General features: G+C 35.6%; 1 protein-coding gene across 2 annotated transcripts in view; it reads right to left on the bottom strand.

Moving 5' to 3' along the window:
* Nucleotides 1-764: 764 nt before the first annotated feature.
* Nucleotides 765-15,326, bottom strand: part of GABRA2 (gamma-aminobutyric acid type A receptor subunit alpha2) — a 122,584-nt gene continuing 108,022 nt past the window's right edge. Inside the window, exons 9-11 of one of the 2 annotated variants that reach the window (XM_043572739.1) lie at nt 14,417-14,619; nt 8,193-8,372; nt 765-2,969 (exon numbers count right to left, since the gene is read on the bottom strand). In XM_043572739.1, the coding sequence (XP_043428674.1) occupies nt 2,673-2,969; nt 8,193-8,372; nt 14,417-14,619 (680 nt within the window). In that variant the 3' untranslated portion in view covers nt 765-2,672. The remainder of the gene's footprint in view (nt 2,970-8,192; nt 8,373-14,416; nt 14,620-15,326) is intronic. The other variant, XM_043572740.1, reaches the window with a different exon arrangement.

Below are 15,326 nucleotides of genomic sequence, written 5' to 3'. Positions count from 1 at the left end.
AATTTGGTCTTATTTTAATAAATTTGTGTCACTTTTCTTTTGCATCTTTACAACGGTTTATGGAAAGCAGAATAATTTTAAACACTACGGTTCTGATTTAAAATAATTTTCCATGCAGCATCCTCCCTCTCTCCAGAAACACCAAAAGTTCCCTTTGATGTATAAATTTTAAAAGTTGGAGAAATGTGTAAAAAAATACACCAACATGAGAGAAATAATCAAAAATCCCAATCCACATCATCAGAAAATCTGAACTGTCAGGATGTTATTAGGTTCAAATAAGATTTTGGCAATTCAAACTAAAAATAAGAATAACAAGAATAACTTTTCTGGCCACTCTACCTTAAATTTTAATGAAACTGGTGTCATCGATGTAGGCGCAGCCCTTTGTCAAAGGTAAAGAGGAGTCTCTTCTGTTGTCTTACAGAAACTGCTATTTACAACTATTTTTACATATGTACATATTTATAAATTTATAATTTAGAGTCAGATATTAAGGGGGAAATGTAGAACTTACAAGCACAATGTTTTTAAAGTGTAAAGTAATGTATACCGTACAAAGCATTTTTATTGCTTGCCTTCAAGCAAGGTGCATGTTCTCAGACTCTTACACACTTCCCTAAACTCTACAGATCTATGTTATATTTAAGTGTGTAGGAAAATAGGGAATCTTCCATTTCAATGTATAAAGTGTATGTGTTAAAACTATTTAGATGACAAGTAAGCTGTAATTGGAAGGGAATTAAAGAAATACATTTATTAGCTCATGTTAACAATTTTATTTTATTAAGGATTATGGATTACCTTTTGTGAGGGAACTTTTAATGTCAAGCCTGTCTTCACGGCAAATTCTGTTAATAAGATGCATTTGTGACCTTGGTATTAATACAGTCATGCAAAGCACATAATAGAATCACACTAAAACAAAGAAAATGAAAAAAATAAATTTAAACGAGGCAAAGGAATAGCAATTTTTGTTGTGATTTTGCTTATTTCCATAAGATACTTCTTTTATTGATTTTATGAACATACTTATTTATGCACTATACTGAAATACTGTACAAAACTGCAAGAAATGCCACTATTTGACTACTTATGTTTCTACAAAAACACCATCATAAAGGTGTATCTATTAGTAAAAGTCAACTAATAACTGCTAATGTAGATGTGAGTCAAAAGGATTTTGGGTTTGCCAAAAATCTTAAATCTAGGCATGAGACACAATTGTTAACTTCTATTAACATATTTCAGGGGCATAGAGAGTATATTTTAAATATTAAAAGAAAAATGAATTTTACCCATTAATATTTAGTAATTATATAAAATTGAAAATTGTGGTTTCTAATTTAGCTATGTGTGTGCACTCTAATTTAGTTAGTGTGTGTGTGTGTGTGTATACATGTGTGCATGTTTATATTTGTGCATGTGAACTAATCCACAATCTGTTGGTGATGCTTTAAAGTTTCTGTTTAAAAATGTTCAACTCTTACCAAAACCTCTTCTGGTATACAAAGCTGTTGTAAATTTGAGTCAATGAAATTTAAAGTTGCAATTTACAAAAGCAGATTTACATAATTCTTATCTGAAAGCACTGCTTCAAGACAGAAAAATGTGCCAATTCACTGCCCTTTCCTTTGTAATTAGTGGCTTCTGAGTCCTGATGAAAAGAAGCCTTAAGGCAGAATTTGCAGTAAACAGGAAAGAAGAGAATCGTATAAGTGCCCATCTAGATACTGTGACACCTATGAATTCTCATCAGTGGGAGTTTTTGGCACAATTTTCTAATCCAATGTGAATGTTGTTCCACAGCAGCCAAACTGGATGCTTTTTCCAGTCTCCAGCACCAAGAAAATTTAGCTGATCAATTTCAATACAACACATACCTGGAAAGAGTAAGACACATTTGTCTTTTTTTTTTATTTTTATTGTTTTAATTTAAGGTAGTTTCCAATGATTATAATACTCTGTAGGATTTGAATTTTACTTTCAAATAAACTCTGATGCTAAAATGTAATGGCCATGACATTCTGATAGTTATTAAATTCTAGGCATAATTAACATTCTGTCAGGAGTGACTCTTAACTATTTGAGCTTGTCATGCTGTAATATGTGCTATAGATGCTATACAGAGTAATTAAAAGCTGATTTCAAATCTCTAGTTTTTCTTCTGATGTGTGCTAAGCTTCCAATTACACTAGCAGGGATTCTGAGCACTCATGAAGGGCACTGATGTGGCAGATACAACGAGTTCTGTGATTTAGAAGAATTCCCCTTGGAATGAAAACGTTATCTTACGTTATCGTTAGGCAACAGTACAAAATAGTTCTATTTAAGACTTAAATCAAAAGAGTTCATAAAGTGTGGTATAGGATCCCCATTTTCATCACAATTAAAACAGTAGGAAATGAATCAGGTCACGTGAAATCCACTTTGAACGAGTTCCTAGGGTAAATCTTTAAAAAAGGCAATGGCTCTTTGGGCACGGGGTGCTTTCTGCCTGCGGTTCCGCAAGTTAGCAAATGCGTGTCTCCATTAGAGGTCTACTGGTAAGCTATATAGCTATATACATACTGTACATGTTGGTTCACAGATTAGCAGTTATTAGTCAGACTGTACATAGCAAAACAAAGTTGTATGTTCCTATACATCCCAAAGATCACCTGTGTCTAGATTCAAGGACTGACCCCTAATACAGGTTCTCTGTTTAAATACGTAGCCCAGTAAACTAAATTAAATGTACCAAACAAAACTGGGAAAACTATTCTAGACATTCTGTCAATTTTGCTAACACTGTTGAAGGTTTTCTTGGCTTCTGCTGGCTTGTTTTCCGGCTTCTTGTTGGGTTCTGGTGTGGTTGCACTCTTGGAGATGGTGGAGAGAACTGGGTCTTTTGAAAGATTCGGGGCGTAATTGGCAACAGCCACGGCGTAAGCATTGTTCTGTATCATGACAGAGGCTTTTTCTTTTTTCTATTGAAAAATACAAGAATTAACAGAATGTGGGTTGAGCCTGCCACTTAACATTTTCCAAACTCCAGTTCAAATTCTGCAGAAAAGCATCTTGATAAAAACATCATTATCAATTAGAAAGGTGACATTTAGGAAAATAAATAAAAGGAGTCCTAAAACCATGAGGAAATCCCCAGTGTAAAAATCAATGATACCATTTACCTGAAGAACCATGTTTTTTTGTTGTTTACATGGAAAACAATCAAAACCATAAATGTAATAAACGATGCAACATTTTGACTCTTACAAGTAGTTATTCGAATATTTGTTGAATGAATGAGTGAATGAATAAATGGAATGTAGAGATATTTTAACAAGAGAAATGATCATCTACAACATATGACCTCAATTTCTGAACAAAGAAATTTATCTTCTTGAACTAGATAACAGTATTTCTCTCCCTGGTGTCAAATGCTTTATTCATTTGGTGATAAACTAACCATATACGGGTGGCAGTGAAATAAATACTAAAAACACAGGACAAAGATAAAATACAAATTCTGCTTTTTGCCTAGCTCAACCACAAGCTGTTTCTCCTCATAATCCCCAGTTCAGTTCCCACCCGCTCTAATCTGGCTCACAATTATCTCCTGCCTGGACCAAATTAAATGTTTTGTGCTCTCCCAGCTTGGCTTGACCTTGTCCAATCATTAGACACACTGTAGTCACAGGGATTTTTTTCAAGACACAAATGGGATCACGTCACTCCTCAGCTTAAATCCCTTAAATACACTCTCAAGGTCCTGAGAATAAAATCAATACCTCTTACCATGGCTTCTTTTCTTTGTTATATACCAGTCCCAGGAAATAACTTCAGTTTTCAGAATATTTCCTTGTTTGGTACCTTTGGCCATGCCACTTCCTTACTTGAATTGCCTCTCTCCATCCTGCATTTCCTGTTATCAATCCCCTCTCATACTTTGGTCTTGGTTTAGTCTTTGTCCTCAAAAAGACCTTCCCAGCCACTCTATGCAGCACAGTCTTTTTGCCCATATGCATGCTTCGCAGCACTCAGTTTACTTCCATCGTGGCATTTTTCAAAATGTATAAATTCTTTCTAGTGAGATTATTTGATTGACGTCTTCTTTTCTCATTAGAATCTAAGTTCAATAAAGGCTGGTGCTACGTCTATCTTGTTTACCATTATAAACTTACACTTAGCATGGTGCCTTCTACCTGGTAGGCACATAATATGCAGCTGAATTAATGAACCTGGAAACATAAATAACATTTATCTGCATTTCTATCTAACATAAATGTCTTCTTAGTTATCTAAATGCAAACAAAATTGAGCCAGCTATGAATTATCCAAAACAGTGAAGAGTGTAAATCAACAGATTTAGAGGACGAATTGGCCTAGAACAGAATTTCAAATATCAATTATTTTCAATTAAGAATTCTCAAAATGTTCGGGGCGCCTGGGTGGCTCAGTCAGTTAAGTGTCTGACTTTGGCTCAGGTCATCGTCTTGCGGTTCGTGGGTTCAAGCCCTGCATCAGGTTCTGTGCTGATAACTTGGAGCCTGGAGCCTGCTTCAGATTCTGTGTCTCCCTCTCTCTCTGCCCCTCCCTACTCATGTTCTCTCTCTCTCTCTCTCTCTCTCTCTCTCTCTCATAAATAAACACTAAAGAAATTTTTTTTAAAGAATTCTAAAAATGTTCAGGTAAAATGAGATAAGAAAGGTCCTCAGGGAGCCCAGAAGATCTAAAAACGGGCCTGGTTTTCCTGTCCTTTACTGACATCAGGTTTCTCCCTCCTCTCTTTCCCTAGCTGATAAGGCATTCTTCCAGATGTGGCCGGAGTATAAAAGGAAAGGGGTTGAGGGTCTACCACTATGAAAGCTATAAAACAGCTTTTCTTCTGCAATGGCACACAAAGTTCCCATGTTACAAATGCAGGGGAATTTCCAAGTATGTAACTGACAGAGAGATGGTAACACGTGCTGAACACTAGGATGTGTCAGGTGGAGGGTTAAGACTGACAGTATTATTTGTAAAAAACATCACTACTGGGTAGGAGGTAAGTTCGATACTTAACCCCATGTTACAAATTTCAAACTAGAGGCTAAAGAGGTTTCGTGATACAACCAGGTCTCCTGTCTGTTAAGTGGCTGAAAAAGCACAAAAACTCCCATGTGTGTGACTTTACACCTCTGCTTTAAATATCATACTATGTGATATTACTCTTTGGAGAAGGTGTTTGAAACTTGGGAGTACACTCTTTCCTAAATTCCTAGTTTATATCACTAGGTCAATCTTCTAAAAAGACCCTTTAAACCATAAAGTATGTAACATACAGGGTTTATATTATCATTATTTCGAATATACCTAGATATCATTTAAAGTAATCTCAAATGGCACTTATAGAGAATTTGGACTGACCATGAGAATATTCTTTAACCTCTACCTGCTTCAGCTTCTAGTTTGAAAACAGGGAGATAATTATACCAAAGCCATAATGAACCACTGTGAGAATTTAGTGCGCAAATGAATACTCAAACCACATTGAAAAGCACAGTCTCTTAGCGGAGAGTAGGAATGGGTATAACTCAGTTACAAAATCTTGATTACTGGCTTACAAGATCCATCTTATATCTTTGAAAGAAGACATAAACATTGCATGGAGGAACCCAAAAAAGGTATCTTGGAAGAGGGACATTTAAGTTAGGTCAGGATTTATGGTGCAAGGTTTAGACATTTTGACAAAGAAACATAAATGTAAATGTCCTTTGTTGCAAGAAGGGTGTACAGATAGACTTTGTACTCTCACCAGCACCCTTCCTGCCTGACTTAACACCCTTCAACTGTATACAAACCCACAGGTGATGCTAAATTATTTAACAAACTCTGAAGCAGGGGCCCTAACAAAACAAAACAGATACTCTGATCAACCCGAACAAACACTGACTGTAAATACCCAGAAGGGCTGTGCCAGAATGTACCAGCCAAATATCACCCTCGAATATTTTTGTATGTTGCTGGGTTTTTTTTTTTCCATCCCAATACTGTGGATATTATCATAAGCACTGTTAAAAATAATTTTAATGTGTATTTGTAACTTTTATTGACTTAACTACTAAGAATAAAATTTCATCTTATTTTTTCTTCATTGTTCAAAGAATGGCTTCAATTTCTGAATATAAGTGTGAACTTCGGAGGCAAGCTTAGTACCTGACAAGATGATGGCTTGGCTTCAGAATGCTCTCTAGGAACTTGGAAACTTGATTATTTTCAGAACCAATAGCAAGCGAAAGTGCAAGAGTCCCGAGTACTATGTTTAGTCAAAACCCAGTGGTTGGCACTTGTGATTTCTTACCAATTCACTGAATGAAGCGCAGGGCACTCTCATGGTACCAAAACTTCTCAATTCTTAGCCATAGCCCAGGAAAGCCTTTCTGGCGTAGATCTTACAAAGTCTTACAAAGTTATAAAATAACTCCCCTCAGTCCATTTGAAAGTAATTATCACAAATATACAGTAAAGCAAATTGCTATCTATTTAAAATTAAAATCATGTATCTAGAGAAAAAATACTATTGAATTGATAGCTGACTTACAGTTCTTAGATCTGCTAAAGCAGAGTATACAGATTAAGTCCCCATAATATATTCTATTACTATTCTTTGTAATTCATAGATCTACTATTGATCGTACTAAAAAATATTAGTACGCTAGGCTATTACAGAAGATATCACCTTGCCGTATTCACTGCTAACTTCTACCCACTGCTATTTTCTAATAATTTTAAGTGACTCTTGAATGGCTCTGTTACCAATATGCAGATGACTGACCTAATACCTCTCACCAGAATTACCACCCATTATGTTTCATTAGACTTCTCTATCTACATATTCCATAGGTAATCAAAACGCAAAATATCCAGAAATGATTACAGGTTACTTTCACTCCCAACCTAATTCTATACACTCTCCTTTATTCCCTAACCTGTGCATGATACCACAATTGAGCCAGGAGCTGATTACCAACCCATGCTGTTCCCCTAGTTAGATCCATTTTATACAAACTCAGCTCAAAATCACATGTATTGAAACATTACTTCTTACTGCAATAATTACTCTTTCCATGGGCTTCCACGACACCCTAGTGTCTGTCTCTACAGTGGCATGTATACTTCTCTCACTTATTTTTTTTCTTCCACTTGACTGTAAGCTGCTTGAGAGCACAGACTGTGCAATGCAGAGCTGCTAGCATAGTTCCTGGCACAGAAGAGGCTCAAAAAATGTTTGCTTTATCATGAATGGCATGTACTAGAATGATCACTGGGACAAAAAAAATATATATTTAGAAAGTATATGATATATACAAACATATAAAGCTATTTTGTAGAGTATAGTATTTATGAGATTCATAAAATTTAGATTCCCATAGTCTGTTCTGTAATTCTATTATGTAATTATCCTGAAAGTCCACAATTTTACCATTCCACATGTTTGTGGAAGTTGTTTTGCTTGTAATTGAGACTCATATTAAGTGGGAAGGGGAAAATATGGCTAATCACAAAATCAATAGATTATGTGTTTTTACACATTAATTGGGGAAAAAAGAGGAAAATATGCTACTATAGAATTTGTTGATGCTGCAGCTGAAGTGGAATGAAAAGTAAATACAGCACATACTAATTACATTTTCTATTTTTTAAACAATGTTTTATAGGATTCAGAATATTCTGAGTTTATTACTTCATTAGAATGTCTGAACACATGTAAAATTTCAAGTCTGGAAAATTCTTGATTGTAGAAATCAAAATGTCTTACACCATGGGGCAAACCAGTTTCAGCTTCCTTAGAGTAGTAGATAAAATAACGTGTTAATAACTTGAGCAAATGCTCTTGCTAAAATATAGACATCTGTTAGCATAGTGACCTGGGATATGAATAAAAATAATAATCACATGGTTGCAGAATTGGAAAGAATCGCAGATATTGTCCTTAGAATAAGGAAAGGGAGCGCTCATAAATGTAACACTAGATAAGACAGACTTTGGAAAAAACCCAAGGTTGCCAGAGTGGCAAATCTATGCTCTTTCTATATACCATGTTGCTTTTTTTACAGTCATTGTGGCTACTAGCCAGCCCATTTCTTGTAAAGCAACAACATGCTCCTGGGTCAGATAATGCTATTGTTAACTGTCTGCTAACCATCCTGACTGAGAAAAGTGATACTTACAGAAGATTGTTTGAAGGTTATACAGTCCATCCACTTCTCTAAGTACTCTAAAGTCTTTCCTTGGATTAAATTGGGCCATGAGAAAGCTATATACTTGGACCATATTAGCTTAGCTCCTTGAAGAATTGCCTTCACTGAGTTGTATGTTAATGTAATGCCTTCAGCTTTTATTGAAGGGGACTACAAGAGACATCAATATGAAATTCATTACTGAGTTTATTGGGAAAATGTTGACATTACTTTCAATAGTACCCAGCTTTCCCTAATATAAAACCCATATGATACTGTTTTAAAGAATTCAATGTCGGAAAATATTTTCTCTAAGAAAATCTATGCTTCCATTTTTTGATTACAAATAAGAGTAACTCCCGCCCCCCACCCCATGGTTTACTTTGGCAGCCAAGAAGCTCAGAATTTAAAGCTCAACTCCTCTAGCTATGGACTATAGCTAATGTTCTGGCCCAAACGGTGGACACATTTGCATTGTATTTTCCTTCATCCTGATATCTTACTTCTATTTATATTTTATTTTATAATAGTTAAGTGCATGCATTCTTTTGGTAAACTGCCTGAAATGCTTTTGGAACAAGGCAGGATGTTGAAAAATGCAAATAAATGAAGAAAACACTTGAAATGTGATGTTTTCTATGGATTGCATGGAGTGAATCACAAAACAATGGCACATTTCATGTTAGTTTGCATACTATGTTGCTAAATCTTTTTTTTTTTAATTTTTTAGTGTTTATTTATTTTTGAGAGAGAAAGAGAGACAGAATTGGATCTGGTAAAGGGCAGACATAGAAGGAAACATAGAATCAGAAGCAGGCTCCAGGCTCTGAACTGTCAGCACAGAGCCCAACGCGGGGCTTGAATCCATGCACTGTGAGATCATGACCTGAGCTAAAGTCGGTCACTTAACCGACTGAGCCACCCAGGTGCCCCAACTAAGTCTGTGTTTTAAGTAATTTAATATATGATGTGTTTGCAGAGAATATGCTTTTCTTGGCCAGTGTAGAACCACTGACTCAGATTTAGAAATGGAATCAGTCTCAAGAGATTAGAGTTATTTATTCTTTAAATTTAATTCAAATAAATTATGTGCTAACTATTATTCCAGGTTATAGCAGAGAAAATGATGAGTGTGACAATACTACTATCTTCTTAGACCATGTAACCTAGTGTTAGAAACACAAATTTATGATAAAAGTATAATTTACTAAGGTCACATAAAATGAATTTGTGTCAGGTACTGCAGAAAGATAATAGAGGGCAGTAATTGGATTCACTGAGAAAGTTTCAGTGTTAAGTAAAATCAGATGGGTATTAAGAAAGAAGTAGGAATTCATCAGTTACAGAAGGAAGGAGGGGGCATTTTGGTAAGAGGAATCTAATGTCATGGAGATGTGTAGCAGCATGGATATTGGGGGATGGGTTAATGGCTAGAGGAAGAACACAAGCATGGACTTCAGATCTGTGTTCAATCTTGGATGTACCACTTATTAGATGTGATCCTGAGTAAGTAACTTTATGGGAACAAATCTATGGTTTCTCATCTCTTTTTTTTTTCCTTAAGGTTTTTATTTATTTGTTTGTTTATTTGAGAGAGGGACAGAGCATGAGTGGGGGAGGGACAGAAACAGAGGTAAGGAGAATCCCAAGCAGGCTCTGCTCCATCAGCACGGAGTCGACGTGGGGCTGAAATTCAGGAATCAGTGAGATAATGACTGAAGCCAAAACCAAGAGTCGGATGCTTAACCAACTGAGCCACCCACATGTCCCTGCAGTTTCTCATTTCTAACACAGAGATATTCCTAGGCACATGGTGGTAATGCACAATGAATAATAGTAGTAATAACTTGAGCAAATGCTCTTGCTAAAATATAGACATCTGTAAAACAACAAGTAACTCAACATGTGAAACAAACTTATGAGAAAGTTATGTACTTGGACGATATCAGCTGACCAACTTGAAGAATTCATTAAAGAGTTCAATAATTAGCATTAAGATTTCAACAATTCACTGAAGAGCTGAAAAATGACCCTAGCACTAATGTAGAGGATGGACTGGAGGGAGACATGATTAGAGACAGTGTTCTCAGAGAACACTGAGCAAGGGCATAGTCCATGACAAGGACAAGAAAATAGGCACCATGTGATGACAGGTTAGATGTTAAGGGGTATTTCCAAATTGTTGGTATGTGAGATTAGGTTTTGCCAGAGATTTAAAAAAGGAAATGTGGGCAGGGGAAATATACAAAATCAATTTAGAAGGTTTATCTTTGTTTGTTGTATTTTTATTTAAAAAAAGATATGTAAAGATTGAGATAGTAGAGTCATATAGAAATGCCTAGGGAATAGGATGGATATATGATCCCAGAACTTAAAAGAAAGGTATGGGGTACAGTTATAGATACTATAAAAGCATGAGCTGTAGATTTGATTGGGCTGTACTTTATTCATTCAGACCATATTTACTGAGCAACTGATACACACAAGACCCAGTGCAAAAGGCCAACAGTGAATGATTTACTGAAATAAACATGGACATGTTATAATGATCAGTGAAGGAGATGAGGCATTATATACAATTACAAACTGTAATAAAGGATTTAATGTAAAAAAATCAGGGTGCTAGACACACTTAAATGGGACTGAATCATTTCGGGGGTGCAGGGTTCAGAAATTTCCTGAAGATTGACATTTGTTCTCAGGACGAGTAGGATTATCTATTTGGGGACAGTAAATGGGTGGACACTGTTTAGTGTTGTAGACATTCCCACAAATACTATCTATAAAACCCTTAAAGTGAGAATCACATAGTGAATAGTAAAACCAAAAACAATAAAATAAAGCCAAATGACTGTCTTTGGGGGTAAACAAGAGCAGATGTTAGGGAGACAGGATCTACTGTGAACTCGGGCAGGGACCCTCAGAATAGAATGAATAAAGGCAGCTGCCAGGCCAGGATTTGAGGGCAGGAAGTTGCTATTCGAAGGCTTCTTGTAAAGAAATGCTGCTGACTTGCACCTGAATGGAGTTCTGAAGCCCAACAATATTCAATGGGTTGAATGGGGATCCCTTGAGAAAAATGAAAAATTATTATCTGATCTGAAAATGTGGAGGTTATTGGTGTTCGTCAGTTACAGGACAATACATGAAAAGGAAATCAGATTACAGTGGGCTGAGAATTAAATTGAAAGTGAGAACACAGACATGGTAGCACGGTTTTCAAAAAGCTTGAATTGGAGAAGAAGATGGTAGAATCTGAAGATGGGGGAATGGGTGACATAGGATCTAGAGAGAGTTCTTGCCTCCATGGTTAATGAAACAGAGTAAGCATACTCCTTACTGAAAGGAAGGAGGCAGCTGGAAAGGAGAAGATGGCCTTGATGAAATGAGAAGAAAACAATAACTGATGCTTCAAGGCTGAGAAAAGAACAAGAGAGAAAGAGATCGAGAGCTGCAGTGGAAGAATTAGTCTTGGGCAAGTGGAAGAATGTTGGTTGTGAGGGAAGCTTCCAGAAGAACTTGGGGGATTTCATAATAAGACACTTTCTGTATATGGAAAGGAATAACAACTGGAGATAGAACATTTGATCCAGCACTACACTTTTAGAGTGATAAGGTTTTGTAATCTAATGTCACACCTGAGGCTAAAAGTAGTAAAACATCTTGTCCAAGATCACAGAGCACAGTAGGTAGGCTATGTCTTCTAACAGAGGGCTCAAATGTAGCTTGAATATGAATGGAGTGGATTTATGTATTTGCAAAAACTAACTTTCAAGATCAGCAGAGTGCAATCTACATACAAATTGTATGTTAAATGTGTATTTCCTTTTTCAAACATATGCTAGTGGTATGCATCTTTGAGTCATTATTATTCTTATGATGCAAATTAATACTTGCCAGTTTACAAATGTTTAAGAACTTTTCATATGCTCTTTCTATTGACAGATGACTGAACTGCATTGACTTATGATACCAACTTTGAAAGCTGAGGACTTTTTCCAGTCTGATAAAACTGGAAGGACACCGATATGGGCAGTGGACAAAAATTCTATAATTCAAATAAATTATCATTTTCCACTTAAAAAAATTTCTTCCTAAGGAAAACTAAAGCAGAGAAGCCTGAAAGTAGACTGCACTGAAATTTTTTTTTCAGGCAGATGTGCTAGTTTGGGGCACTCGATTTCCTTTCAGTCCTAAGAATGTGGTTATTTCCAAGGTAAGTTTAGGAAGCACCTCCCAAAATTCATTTGAATCATGAAATTGGGTTGAGTACCCGCTGATAAATTCACCATTGTAAAGACTGAACATTCTTTCCGTGAAGGCAATGAAGTTTTTCCTTGGTGTTACATGTGCAGACTTCATAAAAGAAACTCTTAGATTCTTTATTCAACAAAAAATTCTCAAAGGCCTAGCTATGGAAAAGTAAGAACAAGCAACGTGCCTGATACAATGTTCCCTTTAAATTAACCACTGAATTCCAACCACTTAGGACTGAAATAATACAACATTTGTTAGCTGTTTTCTTGCAGATGAGACCCAAACATCAATGATTTTGTCCTGGATTTATCTTTGCTCTGTGTGATTTGATATGTGGTTTGACTTAATTCCAGCATTCCTCAGTACTAGGTAATTGTTTTTAGAATGCATCATCATGAATGGGTTTTTTGCATTTATAGGTACTTCTATTTTCCAAGTACAGGGAGAAGGTATTTTATATGATATGCCAAATCACAATGTCAATTTGATATGCCAAATCACAATGTCAATTTGATTGGCACCCTCATAGCATTAAAAAGTGATATATCAATGAATATCTATATGGAGAATTTACCACAAACCACTATTTATCTTTTGTGACATATTTATAAACATGTCTGGCATTTATAAATACATCTGGCATTTCACCTTCAAAAAAAGTTAGTATGAAAGCGCATGTGTAACTAATATAACTAAAAAGAAGTAATTGCATAGATAGCAATGAAAAAGCAGTACACTATATGGAAAATGAAAACACAAATCAATAATAAAATGTAATGGAAATGCTGAAATAACCTAGATGTTAAGCATAGAAAGCTAATTGGATTCCCTTTAATATTTACTCAGTGGCTGTTAGTATGCAAAACGTTGCTTATAAAATGAAATAAACCAGCACTTATTAAAACTTACAGTTTACAAAATTAGGAAAAAGAGCAAGACTTTTAAATTATAACATCAATCATTTGTATGCTTAAACTGCAATATGGTTCTAGAAATGAGAAAAAATTATATTTAAATAACTGACAAAGAAGTAAAATCACCAAGTATGTTATTCCAAATTTAATGGAAGAAACATTTTAATAGATATATTGTTAAAAAGGAGCCTTCCAAGTAGAACTTAACTATTAAGAATACTTTATATCTCACTGTGATACAGCCAAAGCTTCCTCTTAATGCAGATGAATAATAATCCATTAAATAAGAAAGGGAACAGATGTTACATTAATGCTCAAAACTTCCACTAGCTTCAGTACTTGAAACCTAAAAATGGACACCAACAATTCCCAAAGAAAGTAATCTTAAAAACAAATGAGTCTCATAGACTACATGAGCGACTTAAACTTTCTGAGCATTCCAGCACCTAAGTACTTACTCCATACAACATGGAAGAGAACAATGTCGCTTGAACCTTTCTATCCAAGCAACAGCGATGAGGGTAGGTGAAGAGTAACTCAACTGCTGATAGAGCCCGAGATTCTACAACAGGTAAATTAAAGTCCACTTTCTTTTCAAATCTCTTTATTATAAAGCAGTGTGGTATTTCAGAGCATGAACTTCATGGTCAGATCTGCCATCACATATAGCTACTAACTTGTTGTGTGAGCTTGGGCAAGTAAATAACTTCACTAAGCCTTAGCTCCTTCATCAGAAAAATGAGAATTAAAAAGAGACACTAGTCATAAAGTTGTAAAGATTACGTGATAGAACATATGTAAACAACTTAGCACAGTGCCTGACACACAGTCAGAGCTCAGCAGATGCTAGGGAGTGGTTTCAACAGAAGTCATACTCTAACAAGCACTCCTAAAGGATTTCAGGCAAAAGCATACTTTAAAAGAAATATGATTCACACACACACACACACACACACACATAAAATTTACATTTGAATGTTTTTAATGTCAATTTTTAGGAACATGTCTGTTATAAACTAAATCTGTTAGGGGATTCTCACTTACCTTGTCATTGACTACACTCTTCCCATCCCAAGCCCATCCTCTTTTGGTGAAGTAGTTAACAGTTGCAAATTCAATTAGGGCAGAGAACACAAATGCATAACAAACAGCAATAAACCAGTCCATGGCGGTTGCATAAGCCACTTTGGGGAGGGAGTTCCGAGCACTGATGCTTAGAGTTGTCATTGTTAGAACAGTTGTGACTCCTGCAGAAAGACAGGAACCAAAAACATCAACAGATACAAGACAGCATTGGAAATATTCTTTTTTCAAAGTTACTTTCACTGCCACTGTATCCACTTAAAAAAAAAAAAAACTGGAAGAACAGAGCAAAGTTAATTATCACAAATGGCTGTTATAATTCTTGAAGTAATAACTCTGAAATGCTTTAAGTTTTCATTTTTGTTGCTATGAATCTCCTTTTTCTCTTTTGAATACTGTTAAGGGTACAAAGGTGGTGATAACTGAAGTAGAATTTCCTATGAGGAAAGTAGGTACTTTAAATTGATCCATCGTGCATTAACCTTATTTTTAAGAAATCCCACACAAAGCCTCACATGCATTTATTCATCGTTTATTTAAAACACGCTAAGCAATGGACCAATCATCCACACCAGTGATCACAATGGAACTATGATTAAGAAGTTCTTCATTCTAAGTATAGCTACCTAAATATGAAATTAATTCTGGATCGCTTAGCGTCATGAGGACATAATTTCTTTCATAACGAAGCTTAGAATCTATAGAAAATAAAACAAGCAACTAAACCCTAAATCTTATAAAATGCAAATCACTACACTTTAAGGAATATTTTATACCCTGTTCATTTAAACTTTTTTTTTTCAACGTTTATTTATTTTTGGGACAGAGAGAGACAGAGCATGAACGGGGGAGGGGCAGAGAGAGAGGGAGA

This window comes from Prionailurus bengalensis, chromosome B1 (assembly GCF_016509475.1).
Source record: "Prionailurus bengalensis isolate Pbe53 chromosome B1, Fcat_Pben_1.1_paternal_pri, whole genome shotgun sequence".
NCBI lineage: Eukaryota > Metazoa > Chordata > Mammalia > Carnivora > Felidae > Prionailurus > Prionailurus bengalensis.
The sequence above is the reverse complement of the archived record's forward strand: the minus strand, read 5'-3'. Positions and strand labels throughout refer to the sequence as shown.